At 51.2% G+C, this 27,805-nt stretch overlaps 2 protein-coding genes across 6 annotated transcripts; both read left to right on the plus strand.

The window, feature by feature from the left end:
* Positions 1-829: 829 nt before the first annotated feature.
* Positions 830-7,858, plus strand: SIRT7 (sirtuin 7). 2 transcript variants are annotated; one of them, XM_048817414.2, is made up of 10 exons: positions 832-1,014; positions 1,143-1,280; positions 2,829-2,933; positions 4,048-4,118; positions 4,285-4,357; positions 5,143-5,241; positions 5,740-5,976; positions 6,232-6,312; positions 6,568-6,674; positions 7,277-7,858. In XM_048817414.2, the coding sequence occupies exons 1-10, from the start codon at positions 919-921 to the stop codon at positions 7,488-7,490; spliced, it is 1,221 nt and encodes a 406-aa protein (XP_048673371.1). In that variant the 5' UTR covers positions 832-918; the 3' UTR covers positions 7,491-7,858. The 2 variants fall into 2 exon arrangements, with proteins under 2 accessions (XP_048673372.1, XP_048673371.1); XM_048817415.2 differs by lacking the exon at positions 5,740-5,976 and having other exon boundaries at positions 830-1,014.
* PCYT2 (phosphate cytidylyltransferase 2, ethanolamine) lies at positions 7,544-26,332 on the plus strand. Of its 4 annotated transcripts, none has more exons than XM_048817419.2 (13): positions 7,544-7,717; positions 12,343-12,431; positions 14,424-14,585; positions 16,171-16,237; positions 16,763-16,847; positions 17,498-17,542; positions 19,995-20,133; positions 20,847-20,929; positions 21,196-21,273; positions 22,747-22,812; positions 23,210-23,275; positions 23,785-23,873; positions 24,962-26,332. In XM_048817419.2, the coding sequence occupies exons 1-13, from the start codon at positions 7,686-7,688 to the stop codon at positions 25,068-25,070; spliced, it is 1,110 nt and encodes a 369-aa protein (XP_048673376.1). In that variant the 5' UTR covers positions 7,544-7,685; the 3' UTR covers positions 25,071-26,332. The 4 variants fall into 4 exon arrangements, with proteins under 4 accessions (XP_048673376.1, XP_048673373.1, XP_048673377.1 ...); XM_048817416.2 differs by lacking the exon at positions 7,544-7,717 and adding an exon at positions 9,072-9,272; XM_048817420.1 differs by lacking the exon at positions 7,544-7,717 and adding an exon at positions 9,533-9,631.
* Positions 26,333-27,805: the final 1,473 nt, after the last annotated feature.

Consider the following 27,805-nt stretch of genomic DNA (forward strand, 5'->3'; position numbering starts at 1 on the left):
TCCCAAATGGCCCCCTCAAGGATTGAACTCACAGTCCTGGGGTTAGCAGGCCAGTGCTCAAACCACTGTGCTGGGGGCGCAGAGGGGGGGGGACTGGGGGCATGGGGGGCCAGTACTGGGGGGGCGCAGGCGCTGGGGGGCCAGTACTGGGGGGGCGCAGGCGCTGGGCTGGGGGCGCAGAGGGGGTGGTGCTGGGGGCATGGGGGGCCAGTACTGGGGGGGCGCAGGCGCTGGGGGGCCAGTACTGGGGGGGCACAGGCGCTGGGGGCGCAGAGGGGGTGGTGCTGGGGGCATGGGGGGCCAGTACTGGGGGGGCGCAGGCGCTGGGGGGCCAGTACTGGGGGGGCGCAGGCGCTGGGCTGGGGGCGCAGAGGGGGTGGTGCTGGGGGCATGGGGGGCCAGTACTGGGGGGGCGCAGGCGCTGGGGGGCCAGTACTGGGGGGGCACAGGCGCTGGGGGCGCAGAGGGGGTGGTGCTGGGGGCATGGGGGGCCAGTACTGGGGGGGCGCAGGCGCTGGGCTGGGGGGGGCAGTACCGGGGGAGAAGGGGGCGGGTCTGGCGCTGGGCTGGGGGGCGCCAGGAGCCGGGGGGGGGGGTCTGGCGCTGGGCTGGGGGGCGGGCAGTGGGGCCGGGGCCTCAGGCGGGGGGGGGAACCTCGCTCGCTCCGCGGGCGGCGCTGACCCCGAGCGCAGTCACTGCGCAGGCGCCGTTAGCCCATCGCTCCGCCCCCTGGGCTTTGCTGGCGGGTGACGCAAAGGCACGTGCCAGGCCGGCAGCTCGTCGCGCGCGGGCCCGCTCTTTACCCGGAAATAGGCGCTCTGGCCCGGAAGTGACCCTCATCCTGCCGCGCGGCTCTCTGTCGCCGGAAGCACAAGCTCTGGCTCCGTACCCGGAAGCGGCCGGCGTCCCACGGCTGTCATGGCGGCTGGCGGGAGCCTGAGCCGGGCGGAGCGGAAAGCGGCAGCTCGAGCCGAGATCCTGCAGCAGGAGGAGCAGCGGGACCGGCGCAGACAGGTACCGCCCCCTCCCGTTAGCCCGGGTCCCTCGCCGGCGCCGCCGCCGCCGCCGCGCGGTCCTACCCCGCCGGGGGCCCGCTCGGGCGGGCGCGGCGGGTGACCCGTTCTGTGCTCTCCGGGTGCCAGGTGTCCCGGGTCCTGAGGAAGCCGGCGGGGGAGCGGAGCCCGGAGGAGAGCCTGCTCCTGGGCGAGTGCGAGGACATCGTGCGGGAGCTGGAGCGGCGGCGCATGAAGCGCGAGGGGCTGCGCAGGAGGCAGGAGGAGGTGGGTGCTCGCCCGCGCTGGGACGTTGATTCCCGCTCTTGCGGACCCCGCTATAGTCCCTGATATCCAATGAACCGCTAGCCACGAGAGCACATCAGGCCTCCGCCCTCCCTCGGATCCCTGTCCACTTGCCCTGCTCCTTCAAAGGCATGGTCCTAATCTTCAGAGCCACTAAGGATCAGGACCCTGCACGTCTCTGGGACCGTGAGGATCACCCTACCTAGAGCAAAGCCTGTGAGAGCTGGAAAATCCTCAGTAGAGAGGAGTCAGGTATGGAATGAAATTCCAGACTAGACTAGTGAGTCTCAGGTCTAACCTTTGGTAAAGGTTTCCACCATAACTAGAGTGACACTTGCAACAAATATTTTTTCCACTTAAAGAATAAAGTCAACTGCAAACAGAGCTTTCTCTAACCAGACAAGGGAGAAGAGACAGACTATGGTAAGGACTTCCATGTTGCTTACCTAACTCTTGTTGCATGAACTCCAATAGTATAACAATGAGTGGCATTAAAAAAAAAACTGGAGGATAGTTTCTGTAACCTATAGAATAAGTCTGACAGGGAAACTGTCAGAAATGGATCCAACTCAGTGGAGAATTGTCCTTTTGGGAAAGGACATGTAAAGGTGTCACCCTCTAGGAGATTTCTAACCCACTGTCAAGGTTTAATAGTCCATGTCAGTTCTTTTCTATTCAGAAAATAAACTGCTCTGACTGGCTTTGTATGCCAGCTTTCCTGACCCCTCTCTTCCCCCCACCCCTGGATGAGACGCCACTGCAGCTTCCAGGGATGCAGAATGAGAATCAGGGAGTCTAACTGGTATTTAGTTTGGTTTAGTTCAGGTTTGGGTTCAGTTGTATTCAATGTGTTTGGGTTCTTTTCTGGTTCACGCCATCATAAAATCCCAATTATTTTTTATGAACAATACGTTTGATCAAATTAAAATAACATCTTGTAAGATTTTCTGTGTTGTATTGGACCTTTACGGTGAAAGGATACTTTTGAAGCCTGAAAACATTCTTTCACTACTCCTGATGCTGGAACTGTCAATTGAGTCATCTTGGGTATGACATTTCCAATGGTTTAAAATGATTTCTTTCTTAATGAGATGTGGCTCATCTGCAAATGAATCAAGAATTGTCCCAATCGTTTTTAGAGCTTTTCTTCATCCAGATATGTTTGTTTTTGGAGATTTCATGAGCTTTAAGAAGAAGTTGCAGTTCATCATCCAGTCTTTCAATTTCATATGTGTCTGACATTGATTCTATTACATAATTATTTTCTACTTCTGACTGAAACATTTCCATTTTCATCCACGTTTTGGTTAAATTAAATTTTACCTTGACTTTGTCTTCTTGTGACAGTAGGAATTGATATCTAGGATCAAGGCATGCACATGAGAAAAAGATATTCTTTTCAAACAATTTTTTTTTCTAATTTTTTTAATTGAAGCCAGTAAGGATTCAGTAAAAAGAGAAGAGACTAGAAGGGAGTTAACCAGCAATTTGCATAGAGAGATTGCTCTGACTTCCTTGTCTTCTCTTTAGGTTTGTGATGAACCAGAGGAATTAAAGAGAAAGGTCATTGAGCTGGCTGCAGCTGTCCGAAGTGCGAAACACCTGGTCATCTATACAGGAGCTGGGATCAGCACGGTAGGGTTAAATGGGATGAGTTGTTTAAGGCTGCTGGAGCTCCTTCAGCAGTGATTCTATGCCATAAATTCTACAGAGATCTTTCTTGGTTAGTGAGTGGATTGCATGAGGCCAGGTAGGTGTGTAAGCAAAGTATTAGGAGTCCTAGGATCCTGTATTCAGACTGAGATTGGCCCACAGTCAGGACACCTTCACATTTGTGTCTCAGGAAGGCACTTGTTGGTCAGGAAAGGCTGAGGCTCTGACTGCATGCAAAGATCTTTGTCAGAGCCCTTCTGGGTTACTGTGAAGTGCTAGGCAGCAGCCAAGATCACTGTACAAAGAATGTCCTTTTCGATCTGATCAGTAAGGCCACTCCTTCAGATTTCTCTTCAAGACCCACTTCTGTCCTATAGCCAATAAGAAATTGGCCAGTTAATGATGGCTAGGTTGAAGGGCAGATGGGTCTAGCAGGCAGTTCATAATTTTTAAATTGTAAATATCTATAAAAATGGTCTGCCTTTGTGGTCCCTGCTGGGAGAAGTGGGTATTGAAGGCTGGCACATCCCCCTGCATATGTCACTTTTCACTTTTGATTGTGAAATCTTTGAAGCAGGAACCATATTTTCTTATCTTTTTCCACAGCCCATATCGGAATGGGGGCATGATTCAGACTGAGGTGTCTGGGTGCTATAGTGCAACAGACAGTTGTGCTGGAGTACGGCCAGGAAAGATGCCATCGTATCTGGAGGAACTATGGAAGGATTTAGGAATTGAGTTCTTTGTGGGGAAATAGGAAATACTGAGTGGGAAAAAGTGGCAGAAATTATATGAATTATGCGAGGGAGGAGAATACTAGGGATGTAACATAAAAATGCAGAAACTGAATGAGTGGGGCAGATGGACAGAATGTTGTTCTGTGAAGGATGATGATTCTGGATGAATTATCAGAGTGAGTTAAACATGGAGTTCAAACAAGTGAGAGAGACCTGTATGTGCTTCTGTGTGAGAGAGGGCTGATGGATTTATGGGGAATGTAGGAAGTGAGAATCCGATAAACTATCAAAGCTGGACTGGTGGCATGGGGAGCATTCTCAGCAGGTCTCATTTTCCTCTTGTTTCTCCTGTAATGCAGGCAGCTTCAATCCCTGACTACAGGGGTCCTAATGGAGTCTGGACATTACTGCAGAAAGGGAGGAGTATCAGGTAAGCAGATGACATTACTATTTTTTTTTCTTCCGCTCTAATGGGGTGACAGTCTTTGCAACCCTCCAAAGGGTATCTTTCTTGGCTGCACAGCAGAAGGCAAAGACTGAATGTTGGATTAACAGCTCCTCTTCTGTTCCTTTTCCTTTCCCTTTCCATTTGCCAGGGCTACAGATCTGAGTGAAGCGGAGCCCACGCTCACCCATATGAGCATTGCCTGCTTACACAAGCACAACCTGGTAAGGTCCTAAGCTCACTAGTGCTCTGAAGGAAGAGGCTGGAAAATCAACAGAGACCAGTTGCTGGGGGAAAAAGTGTTCCTTGGATTACTGAACATAGTTACTGTTACTTATGGAAGGTGGCCAGATGTCCACATGGAAACAGCAGGGTTTGTGCTCCTGTAAAAACCCAGTGTCTTATTGGTGTAACCAGGGGGAAAGTAATATAAAATTCTTACCAGTATGGGGCCAGGAGTGGGCCCCCAGAAGGGGCGGGGCTGGGGGCAGTCCTGAGGCAGCTGCCTCCTCCTCCTCCTCTTCCCCCCACCCCTTTGGTGGGGCAGGGCTGCGATGTTAAAGCACTGCTGTGGCAAGGGACCCTCCTTAAAGCGCTTTAATGTTGCTGCGTACGGGCTGGTATCGGCTTCTTACCATTACTCTGTACCGGCCACTTTAACCCCTAGGTGTAACTCCCACCTTTTGTAGCAACACCTTTTCCATAACTGCCTCACACCCCCGCCTTGTTAGCCTGTTCGTGTGGGTGGGTGAGGGTTCCTGTTATAAAACTTCTAGCAGAGTAATAGTGATAACTCCTAGCAGAGCTTTATTTAGCAGTGGGAGCCCTTTAACTTCTGTCATAAGTGTGTGCTGGTTTCTGTGTCTTCTCAGTCATTTCTTGCCCATCCTGCTTGGTCTCTGCCAACTCTGCTCAAATTCTGGGGTTGTACTGGGGTCAGTCTGTTTTCCTCATTGGTGAACACTTTCAGAGTTCCATGCCATGTCAGCTCTGCTTCCTTCCTTCCAAGGTACAGCATGTGGTGTCTCAGAACTGTGATGGTCTCCATCTACGGAGTGGGTTACCCCAAGCAGCAATATCTGAGCTTCATGGAAACATGTACATAGAGGTGAGTAGCCAGGGCAAAGGCTTGCTGTTCTGTGGGCTCATGTGGGTTATGGGCTGCTGGCCTGTCTCCCCAGTCCACGAAGGATTAAATTCTGCACCCGGAGTCTGTTCAGGCCCTTTCTTCAGGGCACTATTTATGGGTTGCAGTGACAGTCTGTAGAAAACCCCCAAATGAAACAGTTTAGCATAAATCCAGCAGCTCTTCCTCAGTCCTCCTATAGACAGACTGCCTAGGCATACACCTGCCACAGGAACTACCCTACTTCCTGTAGCTCCGACCTAGAAAATGAGCTCTTTCAGCCTTATAGGAATCCGATGCTCATCAGGCAGTCACCTGACCCCTTTACCAGCTGGGTCTGACTTCCCGACCAAGGCGAAACACCTGTTGTTAAAGGGGCTCTGCCTCAAACCAAGGCTAACTGATGAAAGGACCCTGGCCTTTAAAAGAGCAAACTTGCCTGTTACATAACTGCATTTCCTTGCTTCCTTCCTGCACAAGGTCTGTACTTTCTGCACACCCAATAGAGAATATGTGCGAATGTTTGATGTGACGGAGCGCACAGCCCTGCACAGACATCATACAGGCAGGATGTGCCATAAGTGTGGGGCACAGCTGAGAGACACAATCGTCCATTTCGGGGAGAAGGGGACCTTGAGGGAACCTCTGAACTGGGAAGCAGCAACAGAGGCTGCAAGCAAAGCAGATGTGATTCTGTGTCTGGGTTCCAGCTTAAAGGTAACTGTAGACACTCAGTGAAGATTGTTAGCAGCATTCTCCTTTGGTGATGCGCCCTGGCGCGGAGCAGTCTTCTCCCAAACGCTCTGGTGTCTGGCCTCGCCCACCACATGTGATAAATCCTGGTGCTTGGTAGTCTTTCTTCTGACTCCTCCCTCGTCCCCTTCCTGGTAATAAATTCCACCTACTCTCACAGATATATTCCAGCATTTACATCTGCATTTGGCTATACTGACAGTCTCTATTTTATGCCAGGTTTTGAAAAAGTATCCACGTCTTTGGTGCATGAGCAAACCCCCCAGTCGCCGTCCAAAACTCTACATTGTGAACCTGCAGGTGAGATGTTAAAAAATGGGAAAAGCCTCATGTGAAAAGATTCTGCGCCTACATCCTGCTGTACGGGGGAATTCATACCCACAAAGAGTCTGGGAACTAGACAGTGTGAATTTGAGCAGGGGACAGATTGGGACATGGGTCCCCTGCCAGAATACAAGGCTGTTAGGTCTGAACAGGGTGCTGTGCAGGGATCATACAGGGGTTGCTCATTCAGCCTGTCTGGATTTTTATCTTCACTTCCTTGGCCCCCCACAGTGGACTCCAAAGGATGATCTGGCTGCCCTAAAACTGCATGGGAAATGTGATGATGTTATGAGATTACTGATGGAAGAACTTGGTCTGGAGATCCCATGCTATGACAGGTGAGGAGCCTCAGGCCTGGTGGCTGCCTCATGTTTACTGACAATAATATTCATCTATTCTATAGAGAACTCACTCCCCTGGCCCCCCCCTTCACTTTCCTCCTACAAAGCAAGTCACTTCTGCCATCCTCGTTTTACAGATGGGGAAACCAAGGCACAGGGAAAGGAAGTGGTTTGCTGGCACTGGGATGAGAATGGGGAAGTTCTAAATTCCTAGGCCTGGGCTGAGACTGCACCCTCCTGTGCCTGTTTACCACAGAACATTCCTCTGCCTGCTCAGCAATATATTTTAGTATTTGTAGTTTTTAATAGTGATCATCACCCAGAAGGCGCTGTCAGCAACTCCTGGCAGAAGTGAGGCAGTGAGATGTGTGCAATGGCAGAGCAGTCCAAAAGCCTGCCTTCCAGGGGAGGGCACAAGAGGTGATTTTAGTCACATAGCTGCTTCTTTGGACTCGAGTGAATAGTAGCTGCTCCCTGGCTACATCGAGGATGGAGGAGTGTAATTTTCAGCAGTGGGTTCAGTTCCTGTGTGTGGTAGTGCTAAGTCCCCCAGCAGCAGGACAAGGAGCCTTTCTTACACATCTGTCTTCTTTTGGTAGAACAAAGGACCCTATCTTCTCTCTGGCTATCCCCCTTGGCCCCGGTGAGGAAGGCAGTCACAGCCGGAGACCTGTGGCACCACCATGGAGCCTGGAGGAGGCGCAGATGCAAGAGCAGCAGCGAGAGCCAGCTTCTCAGCTCAGCCTCTCTCTCTCAGGGGGCTGGTTTGGCAGGGGTTGTGCAAAAGGCTCCAAGAAGAAAAAAGTAAATTGACTTTGTAAATTGCCATTTGAACTCTATATTTTTATGGAAATACATCAGCTGCTGCCATTCAGGATGGCTTTTCCCTGCTGCTCTGGACTCAGCTGGGTTTGCCATGGATTCCAGACACAGACTCTGCTGATCTGAGGTGGGGGCAACTGGAAAAAACTGCAGGAGCCATATTTTCATGCAACTATTTACTGTGCAATGACAAAGCTCAGAGGACAGCTGGCTGTTAGGTAATGGGCCTTGCAGTCTGACACCTTTCCCTTAACCTCAGCACTTACACTCTGTTCTCTAGCAGCACTGGCAGGTTGGTGCACCTGCTGTTTCTCTGCCTTGTGGGGTACTTTTTGCTAAGTAAAGAAGCCTGGACTTTCTTGTGGTTCTGTGACTGGCTAGTGGGGGTGACCCTGGGCTGGAGGGCAGGCTCTCCGGGATGCAGCAGCCGGATCGTGTCCTGCCCTGGGCTGGAGGGCAGGCTCTCCGGGATGCAGCAGCCGGATCGTGTCCTGCCCTGGGCTGGAGGGCAGGCTCTCCGGGATTCCTGCCCTGGGCTGGGCACCCTCGGGCGCGGCCTCCTTGGCGTGAAAGCCCCGGGGGGCGGGGGGGGGGCGGTTCCGCCCCGGCCCGGCAGGGAGGCGCCAGAGGTGGGGATTGTCGTCACGTGATCGCTCCGGGATGGCGGCGCCCTGGCCCGGCCTATCGCCGCCCTCGGTCGGGTGACGGAGGCGGCGGCGGCCGGAGGCGGCGGCGGCCGGAGGCGGCTCCGGGGCGCGGGGTCCTGGACTCGCCCGCGATACTGAGGAACGGAGCGGCCGAGGCCTCCGGTAGCCCCGCGGCCCGTCCGCGTGTGGTGCGACGGATGGTGAGCGGCGCCCCGTGAGCTGGAGACGGCGCCGCGGCCCGGGCTCCCCGGCCGGGCCCTGGACCCGCTGCCGCCTCAGCGGGGCAGGCCCGGAGCTCCTGAGGGCCCGCCCGGCCCGGCCGCTCCGCCCCCCTGAGAAGCTGCAGCTCGGGGCGCTGCGTTCGGGGCGGGCGGCGGAGACGCGACCCGCGCTGCAGGCAGGGGCGGGCCCTGGCCCGGGGCGACGGGAATCGGCCTGTCTCGGGGCGGGGGGCCCCAGGGGTGCGCTGCGACTGGAACGACCTGGGCATCAGATGCGGGGCTGGGGGGCCAGTCGCCTCTGCCCTGGGCTGGAGGGCAGGCTCTCCGGGATGCAGCAGCCGGATCGTGTCCTGCCCTGGGCTGGAGGGCAGGCTCTCCGGGATGCAGCAGCCGGATCGTGTCCTGCCCTGGGCTGGAGGGCAGGCTCTCCGGGATGCAGCAGCCGGATCGTGTCCTGCCCTGGGCTGGAGGGCAGGCTCTCCGGGATGCAGCAGCCGGATCGTGTCCTGCCCTGGGCTGGAGGGCAGGCTCTCCGGGATGCAGCAGCCGGATCGTGTCCTGCCCTGGGCTGGAGGGCAGGCTCTCCGGGATTCCTGCCCTGGGCTGGGCACCCTCGGGCGCGGCCTCCTTGGCGTGAAAGCCCCGGGGGGGGGGGTGCGCTTCCGCCCCGGCCCGGCAGGGAGGCGCCAGAGGTGAGGATTGTCGTCACGTGATCGCGCCGGGATGGCGGCGCCCTGGCCCGGCCTATCGCCGCCCTCGGTCGGGTGACGGAGGCGGCGGCGGCCGGAGGCGGCTCCGGGGCGCGGGGTCCTGGACTCGCCCGCGATGCTGAGGAACGGAGCGGCCGAGGCCTCCGGCAGCCCCGCGGCCGCCCCGCGGCCCGTCCGCGTGTGGTGCGACGGATGGTGAGCGGCGCCCCGTGAGCTGGAGACGGCGCCGCGGCCCGGGCTCCCCGGCCGGGCCCTGGACCCGCCGCCGCCGCCTCAGCGGGGCCGGCCCGGAGCTCCTGAGGGCCCGCCCGGCCCGGCCGCTCCGCCCCCCTGAGAAGCTGCAGCTCGGGGCGCTGCGTTCGGGGCGGGCGGCGGAGACGCGACCCGCGCTGCGGGCAGGGGCGGGCCCTGGCCCGGGGCGACGGGAATCGGCCTGTCTCGGGGCGGGGGGCCCCAGGGGTGCGCTGCGACTGGAACGACCTGGGCATCAGATGCGGGGCTGGGGGGGCAGTCGCCTCTGCAGGACATGGTCTCCGAGGAAGAGCTGGCATCGGGTGGGTAGGGGCAGCCCTGCAGTCATCCAAGCTCTTGGCTGGACTGTGTTTGCTGGTTGTCAAGCAGAGGTGCCCCTTTGGGGTGATGTCAGGGGAGACCAGGACCAGTCTTTTTCAGAATCTTGTCTCTGACAGTAGCCCTACCAGGTGCTCCAAAGGGAGGTGCAGGAATCCATCTCGCAGACAATTATGAAATAATCTGTTTATAAATTAGGAAGAAATTTCCCCATCAGATGATTTATACCCCAAAGTAGGAGAGTTTATGTCCTTTCTGTATGTATTTAAAGAAAGAGAGACCATAAAACAAGTTATCCTGAGTAATATAACTGGGTGTTTTTGTTAGCCTGTTGCACTCCCTGTCCTGCGTCATTCAGAAGGACTTTGGAACTTAAACTCTTCTGTAAACATCCATCTTCTTGTCAAGGCGATTGTGCAAAGGTTTTGTGTGCTCACCTGAGTTACTCCTTGAATTTCTGGGGTGTGTGTTTAATGGCCCTTGTTTTTAAATGGGCAGGTAGAGCATAGGCAGTTGTTGGATGCAGCACAAATGCATTCCTGTAAGCAGTGACATGAATGTGTGAGCTGGCTAGAATGACCTGGTTTCTGCATGCCATTCTTATCTTTTCTCTTAACCTTCCTTAGTTGTGGAGTTTGATCAGTCCTCTGTGCAGCATTGCTGGGTTTGTGGGTTACTGTGTTCTGGAACCTTCACTTTGAGAATTGCCTCTCTATATCCCCATTTCTCCAGCGCTGGAGAGTTTCAGGAGTCCTCTACCAAGATGTGCTCATAAGAGCTGCATATGTGTCTTCACATGCATCCAAACAGTTGGGTCTGACCATAGAAATGGAATACCATCCCAAAATTCCTTCTCTTCTGCAGGGAGCTGTTGATGAAGCTTTGTGTTAGTCTGGAGAACTTTGTTTAGCTTTTTGGCCAGACTTTTATTAGCTGATTTTACTAGTTGTTTTGATAAGAGGTAGCAACCAATGGACCTACTCAGGAATATAAGACATGGTCTCTACTTCAAAGAGTCATTATCTAAAATGACCATTCACCTTCACAGGGGAAGGGAGGGGAGAGGGATACATCTTTTAAACATGATTATAATAATGAATGAATGAATAAATAAATTCTCATTAACTAAATGTGCCTTCCTTTTAACTTGTCTTTGATTTGGCTAATTACTTGTAGTGACTGTAGAAGCAATGGACCTGGAGGAGGGATTTGAAAGAGAAGAGAGTAGGGGTCTTGCAGATGGATTTGGGAAGGGTGTATCCTGGGTGGAGGGGGCAGCATGGACTTCAAGTGTGGGAGAAGCAGACATTGGCAGATTGGAGGATGGGTGTGGGGGTGACATGCTGTTAAGTGAGGAGAGAGTCATGAAAGGTCTTGAAGGCTAGTTGTGGTAGGATCCTGGGCCATTAAAGCATTCTTGGGCAGGGTGGATTGATTTAAACAAGCAGGAAACCTTGATTTAAATCACCAATTGTAATTGTTTGCATTTGTACTACTTAGTTATTTTCCTAATCAAGGTTGATTATCATTGGTTGATAACCGTTAAAACATGTTGATTTGTGCTAACCCAGAAGATACATTGTATCTATATACATTACTTATAGCAGCGGTCTTCAACCTTTTTTTTTCATTTGTGGACCCTCAAAAAATTTCAAATGGAGGAGTGGACCTCTTTGGAAATCTTTACATAGTCTGCTGACCCCAGGTTGAAAACCACTGGCTTAGATCAATTCTGTAGTTTAACTTCTTTGCTTGCAATTTGTGTGAAGCTGTATTTGGATAGAAACTCAAACTCAATTAAAAATTAAACTCGGTTTACGCCCAGCACGGTAAAAAATCCACCCCCCGAGGGGCGCAGCTACCAGCGCTGCTGCACTGTCTACACTGGTGCTTTACAGCGCTGAAGCTTGCTGCGCTCAGAGCGGTGTTTTTTCACACCTCTGAGCGAGAAAGTTGCAGCGCTGTAAATTTCCGGTGTAGACAAGCCCTAAGAAACCCCTGCCCACACTGCCTTCCCCCCTGCACTTCCTTTCTTTCCTCCTACAACTAGACCTGAAGAAGAGCTCCATGTAAGCTCGAAAGCTTCTCTCACAAACAGAGGTTGGTGCAATAAAAGATATGACCTCACCCACCATGTCCTTGAGGCTTCAGTGTACCACCAGCTCCTATGAAATTCTTTTCAGTTGTGGGACATGATAAATCGGGGGAAGGGTCTAAGTCCTCCTTGTCTTGCTTTGATCTTTGGGCACCCAAGCTCTTTATAGAAACACCTTATTTTACCCCAGTGAGTGTGGGAGGGAGGAAATTACTTCTGGATCTCCTCCGAGGTGTCACCAGGGTAACAGGATTCTTCAGTCATGTGAGGAGCAGAGCTGGCTGATGGAACGTAGCCTCTGGTAACATTGGCACTGATTTGCCCTTCGTGTGGTGGACACACTGTGTGCTCCCTTAATAGCCCTGTTCCTCCAACCAGTTTATTGCAGAGTGATAAAATAGCTTTCTGGTCTAGATCAGCTGCATAAAAGTGACTACCAGAGATTCAGCTGCTTTAACCCTTTGAATCTTTTTTGTGGGGAAGGAGTGAGTGGAAGAGGGTCTTTGATTGCACTGCAGAAGGAGGATCAAATCTCATTGTTATGCAGCTGAGCCCTCTTAATTGTACACTAGGCCTAACACTGGCCCTTTTTCTTTCTAGCTATGATATGGTGCATTATGGCCACTCGAATCAGCTGCGCCAGGCTCGGGCCATGGGAGACTATCTCATTGTGGGAATCCACACGGATGGTAAGAGGCCTTCTCAGTCCTTCATCTCCTGCTGCTGCTGCTAGCGTCAGCCAACAAAATCAGCACTGAGGATGGTGAGCCTGATGCAGAACAAATTCCCAGTTAAAGCTCCTCTAGCAGTAACAGAGCCATCAAAGGAGGGGTATCTCTGGCTAGTCTGAGTGGGATTGTTCTCTTCTTAGTTACCCTTTTGCTTACTGGTAGATAATGTAGATGGGAGATAATTGTCACGCTCTACTCGGCACAGGTGAGGCCTCAGCTGGAGTACTGTGTCCAGTTCTGAATGCCACGCTTTAGGAAAGATGTGGACAAATTGGAGAGAGTCCAGAGGAGGGCAACAGCAATGCTCTCCTAACCTATGAGGAAAATTAAAAAAAAAACACCTCAGTATGTTTAGTCTGGAGAAAAGATGATTGAGGGGGAACCTGATAAGTCTTCATATATGTTAAGGTCTGTTATAAAGAGTACTGTAATCAACTGTTCTCCTTGTCCAGTGAAGGTAGAACAAGAAGTAATGGACTTAATTTGCAACAAGGGAGATTTAGGCTAATATTAGGGAGAAACTTTCTAACTATAAGGATAGTTAAGCTCTGGAATAGGCTCCCAAGGGGGACTGTGGAATCGCCATCATTGTAGGTTTTTAAGAACAGGTTGGACAAACATCTGTCAGGGATGGCCTAGGTTTACTTGGTCCTGCCTCCATGTCGGGGTCTGCACTTGCTGACTTCTTGAAATCCCTTCCAGCCTTATATTTCTATGATTCTATGAAAGACTTCAGAGTCTAGAGCACATGGGATTCTTTCTAGGGTCTGGCCTATATTAGAAAACTTGCACCAGTGTAGGTTATAACAACACCTATCTCTTATCATAGAATTGTAGAATATCAGGGTTGGAAGGGACCTCAGGAGGTCATCTAGTCCAACCCCCTGCTTAAAGCGGGACCAACCCCCAATTTTTGGCCCACATCCCTAAATGGCCACTTCAAGGACTGAACTCACAACCCTGGGTTTAGCAGGCCAATGCTCAAACCACTGAGCTATCCCTCTCCCTTATGTAGTGCTTTTCTTCTTTAGATCTTGAAGCACTTTAAAAAGGAGGGCACTTTACCTGCACTTTACAGATAGGAAAACTGAGGCACAGGAAGGGACTTCCCCAAGGTCACCATGAGGCCAGTGACAGAGCAGGAATAGAGCCTAGGTCTCCTGAGTCCCAATGCTGGGATCTATCCATTGGTCATACTGCCCCCCTTAAACAATTAAAAGTCGTCTAGTCACATGGGTGCAAACCCTCAGCAGAGATACCCTTAAACCAGTTTTCTGTACTCCGATAAGTTATTTTAAGCACAGCCTAACTGGTGTACGTGTGTCTATTTGGGATTTGCACCTGTGTGTTCAGATAGATTTTAAATTGATTTCATTACAGTGGCACACGTTTTCCACCATAGACCAGGCCTTGTCTAGGAGTGAGGATCATTCCTGAACCTCTGTTACTGGTATTTGGATTTCCCCAAAACCTTAGTAACTGTCTGTAGGGTGTCTGCCATTCCTGTACTCTAGAGAAATCCATGTGCAGTGACTTGGTGCCCAAGCCGCATCTCGGAGTGAATCTAATGGGTACAAAGGGAATTCCCTTCCATGGGCTGCCAGGGAGCCAGACCCACTCACTTTCTAGCTGCTGAGAACTGCAGGGTAAGAGCAGGTTGCATTTGAGGCCTCAGATTGGATTTTGGGATGGGATCTTGTTACACACCTACAAAATGGGTCTAAGGTAAAATATATTCAGGCCTGTTATGGAGTCAGACCTCACTCCCACCCTCTAGTCCCTTTTGGGCTGAGCTCCCATACACCAGGCTGTGGTTCTGTGGGCTATCCCCATAATGGGGCCCCCTGGGAACTGAGGCTCCTGAGGGGACTACTAGGGAATTGGTGGAATTGCCTCTATAGCAGCACTGTGTGTGTGTCTGTAACTGGCTTTGTTTTCTTTGTTATCCAGAGGAGATTGCCAAGCACAAGGGACCACCTGTCTTTACCCAGGAGGAGAGGTACAAAATGGTGCAAGCTATCAAGTGGGTGGATGAGATTGCTCCAAGAGCTCCCTACGTATCCACGCTGGAAACCCTGGACAAGTATAACTGTGACTTCTGTGTGCACGGCAGTAAGTGTTCTGGCTGCTCTGTCAGGGTTGGGTGCTCTGTATAGCTAAGGGGCCAAGTGCAGGGAAGGGCAGGTGGGTTCAGCTCTAGTTCTGCTGCGCTCATTCCCTCTGTCAGATCATTCACTGCTTCTGTGTGAACAGAAAAGTTCCTTCCCCACCCTCGATGCTATGGCTTCTCCAAGGCACAGTGCTGTCAAAGGGGAATATGAAATAACTGAGTTTAACTGGAAATGTGACAGAATGGCAGCAACTCCGGTGTCTCTGCTAGAGATTCAGGGCTTTTCCCTGGCACCAGGGGTCTTTGTTCCTTGCAGTACAGCCTTGTATTCCACCATGTAACAAGGGGAGGATATGGAACTGCTTCATACTAGGGAAGGGGGAGATTTTGAGACATTCTGCTACGCAGGGTCTCCCAGATCACAGGCCTGCTTGGGACGTAGGCAGGAGCACTGTGGCTGCAGGGGGTTGTGATCACTGCTTCCAGAGCCATGATCAGAAACTACAGAACCCCAGGGTTGGAACCCATTCACTTCCCTGTTCTGTGGGACCTGCACTTTCTGGGTGGGGTGGCCTCTTTTGCTGGAGGACTCAGAAAGAAGCAGGACGGGAATTCTGAGATGACTGAGAGGAACCTCCCCTGGAATTTTACCTCTGTATATGGTATTGGGGAGACTGCTTCTGGAATACTGCGTAGAGGTTTGATGTGTACATTTTTAAAAGGATGTTGAAAAAAATGAAGAGGGTGCAGCAAAAAGCCACAGAGAGGATTTGAAGACTGTAACAATGCCTTAGGAAATATTTTTGCTGCAGAGGGTTACTTATGTGATTAGGCTAGCCTAACCCAGGTGCCATGTGTGACTTGTCTGTCCTTCTAGGCACATGGGAGAGTGTAGGGAGCAATGCCTGAGTTAACTCTGCAGTGAAGATTCCTTACAGGCAGAGACTTTCAGAGCTCAATCTGTTCAGCTTCTCAAAAAGAAGATCAAGAGGTGACTTGATCTCAGTGTATCAGTAACTTAATGGGGAGAAAATGCTAGGTACCAAAGGGCTTTTTAATCTAACAGAGACGGGCAGAACGAGAACAAGTGGCTGGCAGCTAAACCCAGACACATTCAAGTGAGAGAGAAAGCACACGTTTTTGACAGTGAGGGTGATTTAACCATTGGAACAAACTACCATGGGATGTGAATTTGCAATCTGTTGATGACTTCAAATCAAGACTGGATGCCTTTCTGAAAGACGTGCTTTAGGTAGACACAAGTTATTGGGCTCAGTAAAGGGGTAACTGGATGAAATTCTATGGACTGTGTTATACAGAAGGTTAGACTAAATAATTTTTAGAATCTATTAATCTGCTTTCCTCCCAGGTCAGGGAAGAGTGGCAAACTCCCAACTGTTCCATGGCATGGAAGCAGTTGGTTGTGTGTACACCATGATTTAGAGCAGAAGCATGAAGCTTTTGCTCCTGTTCTGACTTGTGTGCTGGTCACACTCAGCCATTGTGTTTCCCACTTCCCCAGCAGCTCATTCGATTTGCACAGGGCATAGAAGGGGATGGTGCTCTAATGCTTCTGTCTCTCTGTAGATGACATCACACTAACTGTAGATGGCAAGGACACCTATGAAGAGGTGAAGGCAGCTGGGAGATACAGGTAACCCTTTGCCACTCCTGTTCTTGTCCTGTTCTAATCAGACCTGCTGGGAATTCCTGTTTAAGCCAGAGGGTGTGGAGCTCAGCTGAAATGCTGGTGTCTTCAAGCTGCATCTTCATCTTGTCTTTATTAGCTGTGGTGTGTCCCTGCTGCTTTAGTTACCCTTACTCATGTGGCCTCCAGGAGGCACTGCAGGCAACAGCTGGCTGGCCCCCCATCCTATAGATAGCACGGGGCTGTTCCTGTCACCAGGGAGCTGAAGTCATGGACTGCAGACAGCAGTGCTGGGGAGTTGCACAAGGTGTGTCTCCACAGGAGCTGCACACGCTGAGTGGTGAGCAAAGGGAGCAGGGAGGTGCAGAGACTCAGATAGGCAAATGTTCCTTTCCATGTGACATGCTACATGGGGGAAAGGGCCTCTCCCACCCTCAGCCCCTGGCTTGGCAAGTTTCGTTAATGTTCCTGCAGATTGAGGGGACCGCTGCTTCTACATCCTTTGGTTATCCTTGGTTTGTTTTCTTGCAGGGAATGTAATCGCACCCAGGGAGTGTCCACTACTGATCTGGTTGGTCGCATGTTGCTCATGACCAAGGCTCACCACAGCAACATAGTGAGTCAGACAGCTTGGGGTTGGGGCATTTCCCAGCATCTTTGCTTAGCCAATTCCTCATGAGTCACCTTTCTCCTGAATGGCAGAGCTGAGCTCCTGGGTCTGTTGTACAGAATGTTGATGGGTTTTGCAAGCTACAAGTGGGCAGGGCTGGCTGAATCCCCTGCTTATCTTTGCTCAGACCTCCGTGAAGTAGGGCCACCTGAGAGGGTAGCAGCTGACGCTCTGTTTTGGTCTGCAGGGGGCTCCAGGCTTGGTCCCTCAGCACCAAGAGGCAGCATGGAGGGGAACACATGCCTCTGTCATTCACTCAAAGAGGTCACTGGAAAATCTCTGCAGAGACACCATCCTATTCTTGGCTGTAGAACAGGATGCTCTGGAGATTCCAGGAGGAAACTGCCCCTTTGGAGCCTATGGTTATTGCTGGGTGTTGCCATGTATGGGCAAGATCAGGGTCAGATGCTGAGCCAAGCTCTCTCTGGCTTTTGAGCCAGGTCACAAGGTTTGAGTATTAAATGCTGATAAATCAATTTATGCAAGATTGGCATCTGGTGTCTAGGCTCCCCTATGCTTTTGCTAGCAGGAGCTTGTTTTGGGCTGAGAGATCCACTTCAGAATCAGCATTCTGAGTCTCCTCTTCCTCTGTGCAGGATGAAGACCTGGATTACCGGAAGCACAAGGATAACTTTGGGAAGGTGAGTGTGTGGGTTCCAGGCAGTGGGGAGCCAGCACTTGGTGGTGGCACATGTGGACCAGTTAAGGAGGATTCTACATGTGCTTTACAGTCTGCAGTATAAGGTGGTCTTCCTGCCCAGTGATGATCAAACCAAACCCCCTGCCAGGCCTATAAAATCTCTGCAGTAGCCTCTGGAGTGGGCCTAGGAAGCTGGGCGGACTGAGCTGTGATTGTAAACACAGCAGAGGTCTGCAGTACTCATTGAGCACCTTGCTGCATCTCTTTCCTGCTCATAAATTTCATTTTTCGCCACCTTTCCATGGTTCCCAGGACCTTTCTCTTGAGCTGTGTTCCCACCAAGGACACACACTGCTAAATGATGTTCCTTTTAAACTAAGTTTGCCCAGAAGAGATTGGGTGTGAGGCATGCTATACTTAAGTGCACAAATTCAATTTCGTCCTTTATTGGTGCACCCAGATTACATGTACAATCATAGTGACTTTTGTACTCAGTTCAGAAAAACAGGGACCCACAAGTCCAACCTTCAATCAGCAAAATGCTCCTGATGCTACAGCTATATTCAGCCTGTCACACTGACATTTCTCTGGCTATTTCTGATGAAGAAACTGGTCCGGCCCCCTGGGTTTGTGAAAATGTGGGGTATGTTATCAGACCCCCACATTCCTGGCTCTGCAGCTGGAACATTGCCCAGAAGAACTTGCTCCCATGCTCTGGATTTTACCTTGTCCGTCTTCTGGATAGACTGTTTTTTGTTTGTGCTCTTCCAGAGTCTCTAAGGTATCCCCTTCATCACAACTAGTCACTGGCCGTAGGATTTGGGGGGCTTCATGCTCCCTGAAAGCATCTTGAAACATGCAGGCACCCTACTGATTCATTACATAACATCCCTTCTGGGGGGAATGTTGTCCCTGGGGAACGTCCCTATTCTTAGCTGAGTTCTCTTCATACTTTTGGCATCGGGTTTCCAAAGTAAATGCAAAGGAGCTGGTGATTAAATCTACTGCTGTTTCACAGTCCTGCCACACAGCGGGGCTAAAACCCTGTCCTCCTGAATTGTGCTCACATTGGACTTGGTGAGCCGCAGGACATTTTGCTGTTTGGTTTATTGGTTTTGGATGCTCTCATTTTAATAATTGATTTAAAATCCTGTCTTGCCTGATGAAAGAGTGGGTGAGTGGGGGGCTTTGTGGTAGGCGGGGCTAGGGCAAGCCCTGTTCCGTTTCATAGAATCATAGGACTGGAAGGGACCTTGAGAGGTCATCTAGTCCAGTCCCCTGCCTCATGGCAGGACTAAGTATTATTTAGACCATCCCTGACAGGTGTTTGTCTAACCTGCTCTTAAAAATCTCCAGTGATGGAGGTTCCTCATCCTCCCTAGGCAATTTATTCCAGTGCTTAACCGCCCTGACAGGAAGTTTTCTCTAATGTCCAATCTAAACCTCCCTTGCTGCAATTTAAGCCCATTGCTTCTTGTTCTATCCTCAGAGGTTAAGAAAAACATTTTTTCTCTCTCCTCCTTGTAACAGGCTTTACATATTTGAAAACTGTTATCATGTCCCCCCTCAGTCTTCTCTTTTCCAGACTGAACAAATCCAGTTTTTTCAACCTTCCCTCATAGGTCATGTTTTCTAGACCTTTAATCATTTTTGTCTCTCTTCTCTGGACTTTCTCCAATTTGTGTACATCCGTCCTGAAAAGTGGCACCCAGAACTGGACAGAGTACTCCAGTTGGGGCCAAATCAGTGCGGAGCAGAACGGAAGAATTACTTCTCGTTTCTTGCTTACAATATTCCTGCTAATGCACCCCAAAATGATGTTTGCTTTTTTTGAAACAGTGTCACACTGCTGACTCATAGTTAGCTTGTGATCCACTGTGACCCCCAGATCCCTTTCCACAGTACTCCTTCCTAGGCAGTGATTTCCCATTTTGTATGTGTGCAACTGATTGTTCCTTCCCAAGTGGAGTACTTTGCCTTTTTTCTTATTGAATTTCATCCTATTTACTTCAGACCATTTCTCCAGTTTGTCCAGATCATTTTGAATTTTAATCCTATCCTCCAAAACACTTGCAACCCCTCCCAGCTTGGTTTATCTTTGCCTGCTAAATTAATATACCAGGCTTAGGCTGCCCTGTTGCTCATTCCCCTCCCCCCGTTTTCTTCCAGCATCTCCTTATGAGGCTCTTGGTGGAGCTCAAAGACTAGCTAGCAGAGATGGGTCAGAAGTGCCGTTGTGTGACTATGGGGAGGTGGTCACGCCTGAATACTGAATCCCAGGAACTAAGCAATGCAAGCTACTGCTAGCCAGGTTTCCTGCTTGGCTTTTTACTAGCATCTTCCTCCTACAGCCCTACCCTTCAGCTGTCTCTTGGGCTACTTATGTGATACCCATATCCCATTTGAACCTGCTTTGTGCTATTGGGACTGAAACATTGTTGTCCTTTGCTTAGGGCCCTAAAGGTCACAGCCCCTGGACTGGAGTCTCTCAGTTCCTGCAGACATCCCAAAAGATCATCCAATTTGCATCTGGGAAGGAGCCGCAGCCAGGAGACACCATCATCTATGTGGCTGGAGCCTTTGACCTGTTCCGTATCCTTAGAGATTCTGCTGCCTAGACAGGAATGGGTAGGGAAGGCTGTGATCTCTGTCTCTCTTACATTTGTCCACTGAAGCAGAGGATTAGGACTGTGCACTGCCTCTTCCTTTTCTCTCTGGAGAGAAGGAGGGGAAGGAACAGTGCTCTTCAACTGATGGCTTTTTGTCCTGTCACAGGGAAATGGGCTTGAGAAAACAGCTGCAGCTCCATTTAAGTGATGGATTTACAGCTAACAGGGCTTGAGGAGTGAAGATGGTTGGACCTTCCGAGATCTCCTTTATTCCCCTCTTAAAAGCCACCTGTCACAGTGACCAAGTGAAACTGTTCAGGGAGTGCTGAATGCAGCATGCAGTAGGGTCAGCCAATGCTGTGGATCAGCCTGTGAGAATATTTTTCTTTCCCTGTTTGTCCCAGTCTCCAGGGCTGGGCCAGTCTCCACAGAGCTCCTAAAGCCGTTAGAAATTTTTGGAAGAGGCTGAATAAATCAGATTAACACAATTAATGGCTGGGAAGGTGTTTGGGTTGGTGCCTAGAGTTCATGGGATGGGGGAAGAGGGCAGATGCCAATGGCACAAGGGCAGCAAATAACAAAAATTCCCCAGGTTTTCTATCTCATACTGCAGCTTCTTAGCATCACTCTCCTCCCGTGCCACCCCCGCCCCCCCAAGCTGTGATGCTGGTCCCACATCCTTAACAGAAGCCATAGACATTGGGCACGTGGATTTCCTGGAGAAGGTACACCTGCTGGCCGAGAGACCCTACATCATTGTTGGGCTGCACTTTGATCAGGTCAGTATGGAGTGCTGCTTAAAGTCCTGGCAGAGAGCTGTCCTGGTGGCCAGGTCCTCTGTGTGGGCTCAGAGCAGTAGGGATGCCTGTTTCATCGTTGCTGGGGGCCATGCACTCTGAGCCAGACAGATTGTTGTCTGGAAGCCCTCAGGAGAGAGTCACAGTCCTGCACAGTGGGAGAATGCGTTTCATGTAGGGAGGGACAGAGGGAAATGGTGGAGGGGTCATCTCTTGCCCTAATGGTAACTGCTGTGCTTTGCCCGTAGGAAGTGAATCGCTACAAAGGGAAGAACTATCCCATCATGAACATCCACGAGAGAACTCTTAGCGTCCTGGCATGCAGAGTGAGTGCCTGGCTAGAGTTCTGCTTCTTGAATTAAACACTGCTGTCCTGTTCTACAGCCAAAGTGCCTTGGGCTAGGGTTGGTAAATTGACTAATATTGTTGATGTCAAACATGGTAAGATGTTTTAAAGCACTGATTTATTAGAACAATAACAAAAGAGTAAGACTTTATGGCCTCCAAGAGGCTTAGCTTTAGACAGATGCATATGGCTAATTACAAAAATCAAGTTACCTAAGTTATTTTGACTCAGAAAAACATGAAATACAATGGTATGAAGCTGTTAAAAATGAAAGCATGGCACCACGATGCAATCAAAATAGGAGGGCTCTGCCCCCATCAGGGTATTCCTGCTGGAATATTTGACTGTATTGAAAGATGGTCAAATAATAGGTAGTAACTGACCAGTCAGGTGACTTAAACTGACCGGCTTGCTAAGCCTATGTTGGACTACCTTCTCATAAGATGCCTGATGAGCTAAGTAGGGGCAGGCTCGGTCAGTGCCAGACCACTTGAACATCTAAGTGTTGTGGAAGCCGGTGTTGGCATTCGGGTAGTTGGCACAAGTTCTGTCAAGGCACTATTGAATCAGTTTCAGAGTAGCAGCCGTGTTAGTCTGTATTCGCAAAAAGAAAAGGAGGACTTGTGGCACCTTAGAGACTAACCAATTTATTTGAGCATGAGCTTTTGTGAGCTACAGCTCACTTCATCGGATGCAGTGAGCTGTAGCTCACGAAAGCTTATGCTCAAATAAATTGGTTAGTCTCTAAGGTGCCACAAGTCCTCCTGTTCTTTTTACTGAATCAGTGCTTCAGCTTAATGCTATAAAGATAAAACCAAGGCTACGATCAGTTGTCATTAAAGATCCCATGGCGAAGAGTCAGGATGTTCACCGCAGTGTCCTAGACATGCGTCGTTGTGCACTGTAGAAAGGTTGCTGTATACTTTCGAAGCGGTGCTGCACTTTGCACTGGTTGAAAGGATTCCTGTAGCACTCTAGGAATCTCTGATTAAAGGAGCTCCAGAAATACTTTTCTTTGGGTCATTCAGCTGTGGGTATGCTGTGTGCATACAACCAGAATTAATGTAGGAAACATGTTTATTTGCTCTTAGCTTCGATCCTTTAACGCTTAGTTCATATAGCACAAGCAGGGCGCAGTTCTCCAGCAGCAAGAAGCTGAAGTACTATCCTCCTATCAGGTTCCTGGTGTCAGCCACTGTGGTGCAAACTCATTGCATATTGGCTTCACCACTAGCCTATTGCTACCTGGAGAACTATAGTGAGGCCCAGGCTCTTTAGAGGAGAGAAGGATCTTGTATTATGTTCACTGGCTGTGGAGCCCTCTTTCCAAATACTGCAGTTCCCCTATTCAGATCCCCAAACACACACAACTGAGCAGCTGGACTGCTATTGGGGGATGGGCCAGACTCTGCTTTCTTGGGTCTGGAATCATGCTTGGCTTCTCCTTCTTCAGTATGTGTCCGAGGTGGTGATTGGTGCCCCGTATGCAGTTACTGCCGATCTGCTGGATCACTTCAGGGTGAGTGCCAACTCCTGTTTCATTCTTGCCTGCGTGTGTGTGTATGTGCATGTGAGGTGCTACTTGCTGGACTGTGTCTCTGTGCATGCTGAGGGTGGAGCAGGGTGGGCAGAGCTAAGGACTCTGTTGGCTAAGGTACACTGTGGCATTGGGAAGCACTTAGGTGGGGGGGAGTTGGCACAACACCAACCAATGTGTAAATGTCTCCTCTTGTGACTCTGTGGGGCTTTTGTCAACCTTTATGGGGTGAGCTGTTGGCTTTGGTGCTTTGCCAGGCTGCCCCTGCGGTGGGCATAGAGTTTGGGGCAAGTCCCCATCTGGTTCCAGTAGTGCTGACATGGAGAAGTGGCACTTTCAGAAAAGAATTTATATAGTGACCATGTGCTCATCTCTCCAGGTGGAACTTGTGTGTCATGGGCTGACAGAGGTGGTGCCAGATAAGGATGGTTCCGATCCATACCAGGTGAGCCTCCAGAAGCTGCCACTGACCCCATTTATGCTGAATATGGCATGGCTCCAGTGATACTCCACAGCTGAGTGTGCAGGCTGCATTGTGCATCACCCAAACAAGTTCCTGGCAGGGGACTCTGGCTTCTGTCCTCCCCTGACGTAGCTGCAGCATCAGAACCGGCAGAACACCCAGAATGGTTCCTTTCCATTAGTCATTGTTTTGTTCTGACTTTTTTTGTTGCCTTTATGGTAGAGTGGAAAATCCTCTAATCTCAGCTCTGCTACGCCAGCCTTGGGCAGCCAACCTGTGGAGGGCCCAGCTCACTTTCTGCCTTTTCACCCATGCAGCTTGTGGGCTTTTAGCAGAGATTTTCTTTGCTTCCTAAGAGAGGATTCTACATCTTGTGCCAAGCTAGGGGCCCTCAGGACCTGCCTTGGATTCTGCTCATTGTTCAGTCACTGGGCTTTAAATCCAAAGACCTTGATGTTCTTCCCATCTTAGCCTGTTGTGTTTGTTTGCAGGAGCCCAAGAGACGTGGCATTTTCCAGCTGGTGGACAGTGGCAGCAACCTCACTACAGACCTGATTGTGCAAAGAATCATTAAGAACAGGTTGGCACCTCCAGGTTCTTTTGCTCACGTTTAGCCCTGGATTGATCCCATAACCAGCATTAGGACAAACCGTAGTGAACAGACAGGAGGAGGAAGGTTTTGTGGTTAAAGCACAGAACTGGGAGTTAGGAGACCTGGCTTCTGTTCCCAGCTCTGCCACAGCCTTATTTTGTAACTTAGAGAAAGTCACTTAGGGCCTGATTTCTAAAACTGTACATGAAAATGAGTAGCTAGACTGTCCATTTACATGCATGCTCACTTATGTAACTCTGCAACTGAGCACACAAATGTACATACCTTACCTCATCTCTAAAATGAATGTAGTTCCTACCTCCCAGTGAGGCTTTAACTCATTCAGTCTTAAAGCACTTTAGTGCCCTCTGTTTGAGTTTCTCACAGAAGCCTGTGTTTTATTTATTTACTCTTCTTATTAAATGTGGAGAGGTAGGAATTCCCCTGCTGTGGGGAACCCATGATGCTGTCACCTCTGGCCAGCTGTTGGCATTTTCCCTTTCAAGCCTAAGCCTTTCATTTCCAAGGACCTTGGCTAGGGTCATTAGTAAATCCTAGTTTGGTACTTTTGGCAAAGTGAGCCACCTGTTTTAGGAGGGGCTAAGACTGGAATGGGGCTGAGCAGCACTGAGGCTTTGCCAGAGCTGTGTATGGATTTCAGGATCATCTTTGTGAGCAGTATAACAGACCTGGTTATTTTACCATTTCATTAGGTGTGTGTGTCCTGGATCTGCCCCTTTCCTTCGTACTGCACATGAGCATGTCTTTGGTATATGCTGCACATCCTAGAATCTCTCAGCTTTCATGACTTGGCAGGGACAGAGACTGGGATGGGGAAGGGCAAACAGCTTACTGCAATCTAAGTTGTGGTGCCTTTGCCTGCACAGCGTAATGCGAACTATTTGCTCGGCTGAGTTAGGGCTGTGGCTCTGCAGGGGGCTTACAGTAAAGCTTCTGAAGTGCCAGCTGGTCAAGAGAAGGGCTGTGGGCCCCCTTATTTCAGGCTGGGCAAAGGCTGCTGGGAATATTGGTGGATGGGAGAGTGGGAATTTCATGGAATCTCCTGCTTGTTGCAGGTTGGAGTTTGAAGCCAGGAACCAGAAGAAAGAAGCAAAAGAGCTGGCTGTGCTGGAGGCCATGAAGAAAACGGAGGAAGAGGAGCATAAGAAAGGCCTGCAGGGCTAGGATGATTGAGAACAAGTGTGTGGAGGGGAGAGCCCATCAGTGTTCTCTCTTCTGGAGAAGCAAATCAAGCCTTTCTAGGGCATATCCTAGGCAAGGACAGTGCTGCTGGCCCCAACAAGGCATCTATCTTCTCGCACATTCTTCCCTCTTCAGATCCTACTGCAGGTTATGCAGAGATGACCAGCTGGGATGCTGCTTCGTAGTTTTCTCTTAATCAGCCCCAGCCACCTCCTTTCCGAGGAGGAGATTTGTTTTCCCCCTTTAAAGGAAGTTTTAATTCTAATGAATGTTTGAACATGTTGTGGTTTTACCTTCTGCCAGCTCTGGCTTCTGACACGTGGGAAGTGCTGTGCCCTCCGCAGGAGTCTGCTCCCCTTGGTGTGGGATTTTGGTTGGTTGTGCTGTTAGGAGTCTGTCTGCTTCAGATCATCCTTTCAGTTTTTCTGCTATCAACAAGAATTTTACAGACTGAAGAGTCTACTCCTGCCCAAACCCTTGATCTTGACTTCTGAGCACCTAGCATTTGTAGTGAGAGCTTGTGGGTGCTTAGCGTCTGTGAGAATGATTCAGGCCTTTACCCTGTAGCAGTGTCCCTCACAGTTGATACAGAGCATCAGCTGCTGTCTTTGGGAGACAAACTCCAGCTAAGGTGTGTGCTGAGCTACTTGCTCTGTACATGGACAGGTGCTGGGAACAGGCCAGTCCCTTATGAAGTGCTCAGAGCTGCTTCTCCTCCTTTGGTACTGGTTCAAACACCTTGGGGAAAGGCTCTGTGGTGCCTGTGGCTGGTGCTAATGCGTTGCCAGCTTCCACACTGAGAAACAGTGGCTCGGTGACCTGGGAAAGAGCGGTGGGGTGGGGTGGGGTGGGCAGTGCAGCTAGCAGGAGCATGGGGGCAGGTCTCTGTGCCAGTAGTTCCCCAAGGGGAAGCTGGGAGGCTGTGAGCTGCACTAAGCAGGTGCTTTCCCTGGGCCCCTCAGCAGCAAGGGTGTGGACTTTAGCCCTCACTACACACCACACCAGGCTTTCTCCTTGCCCTTGCTGCCCGTTACAGCTGGTGGGCTGCTGTCTCCCATGTATCCTAACCAGGGAGCGGGCCGTCCGCTTGCCCCTGCATGTGAATGGGAGCGCTGCACCATGGCTGGAGAGTAGCAGGGCGCTGGGTCTCACCTTGGGGGGGCTGCACAGTGCTTCCCACCTGGTCATTTTCTGTCTGTTGCTGTTGTACGTTTGGTGGAAGTTAATAAACTTATTGAGCTGTTTGGGTGTATGAGTGGCCCCATGTGGGAGCAGGGCAGGGGGTAGGCTGGAACAGTGAGCCAGTGCCTGACCGGCCCGCCTAGGCCCCGGCTCCCGGCGGTCCAGAGAGCCCTGTGCTGGGCGAGGAATGCGCCGCTCCCCAGCCGGCCTGGGCAGACCCTGCAGCCTCTGGCCCGCAGCGGCGAACTCAGAAAAGTTCCTGGGGCCGGGCCCATGGGGCTCTGCCTTAGCTTCTGGGGCACTGCGCAGCCCGCCACCACAGTCGCCTCATCCAGCGGGAGCTGTACGAGCAGGCAAAGCGGGAGCTGGGCACGGTGCGGATTCTGCTGCTGGGTGAGGATGTGGGAGGCCCTGGGCCCCGCTCCCCAGCTCTCGGGGCTGCGCCCCCCAGGGCCTGGCTACATTCCAGTCTCTTTCCCCACCCTCCTGGCTCACTGCGGCTCCTCTTCTCCTCACAACTCTGGGTTCCGGGGTATGTTCCGGTTTCCCTACTGGCCCCGCCCCGTGCCTGCCCAGGTATGTTCCTGGTCTCCCCCCATCCCAAGGCTATTCTCTCCTGCCCCCTTGTACATCCCTAACTTGGTCCCCTCCCCTGCTGGTTCAGTCACACTGGGTTCCTGCCCTGCAGGCGGCACAGAAAGTGGCAAAAGTACACTGGTGAAGCAGATGAAAATCATCCACAGCCAGGGGTTCAGCCTGGAGGAGCTAGCCAACTTTAGGGTGATTCTAGACTGAGGGTCCCCTCTTCCCCCGTGTCCAGGTCTGGCTTTCCCAGCTTCTCTCCTGGGGGAGTGGGATGTGGGGTCCTGGCCAGGATCTGTGTCTTATCTTGCCCTTGACAGAGTGGAATGAGCGGCCAGAGACACTTCTGGTGTGTGAGTGGGAATGGTGCTGGCCTGGGCTTGTCTCTGCCTGGGATGTGCTCAGACATCAGCCTGGCTGCTGTCAGGGTTGGGGCTTGAATTGGGCAGGCCTTGGGGGAACCCTCCCAAAAGCCCAGCTGTCCTGTGGTGCTGGTGCAGCCATCTGGAAACCCCCTGGGGGCTGTTGGCCTCAGGATGCTTTCACCTCAGTGCTGGATGGGGGCAGGGATTTCCCCCTTTGCGCAGGTGGGTGGGACTTTCCTCGCTGGTTTTGAGCTCTCCTCCCTCTAGAAGAGCCCTATTCTGGTGTTGGCATCTTGGCCTCTTGGCACTCAGGGACCACCTGAGCCTCTCAAGATGTAAGATGGCAGCAACCAAGGCTGATACAATTGTGGGCAGTATAAGCATCATGCCCCGGAGCAGGGGACATGCTCCAGTTTGACCCCAAGTCAGTGGGCGCGCTAGTGTTATGTACATAGTAGGGAAGAGTAGTTCCTCCATGCAGGGGTCACGGGCGGGTTCTCTGCCCTGTGCTGTGTGGGAGGTCGGACAATGGTCTCTTCTGCCTTCAACATCTATGGCCTGTGTCCTCAAATTTCCTAGCGATTTGGG

Source organism: Caretta caretta, chromosome 14 (assembly GCF_965140235.1).
Source record: "Caretta caretta isolate rCarCar2 chromosome 14, rCarCar1.hap1, whole genome shotgun sequence".
NCBI lineage: Eukaryota > Metazoa > Chordata > Testudines > Cheloniidae > Caretta > Caretta caretta.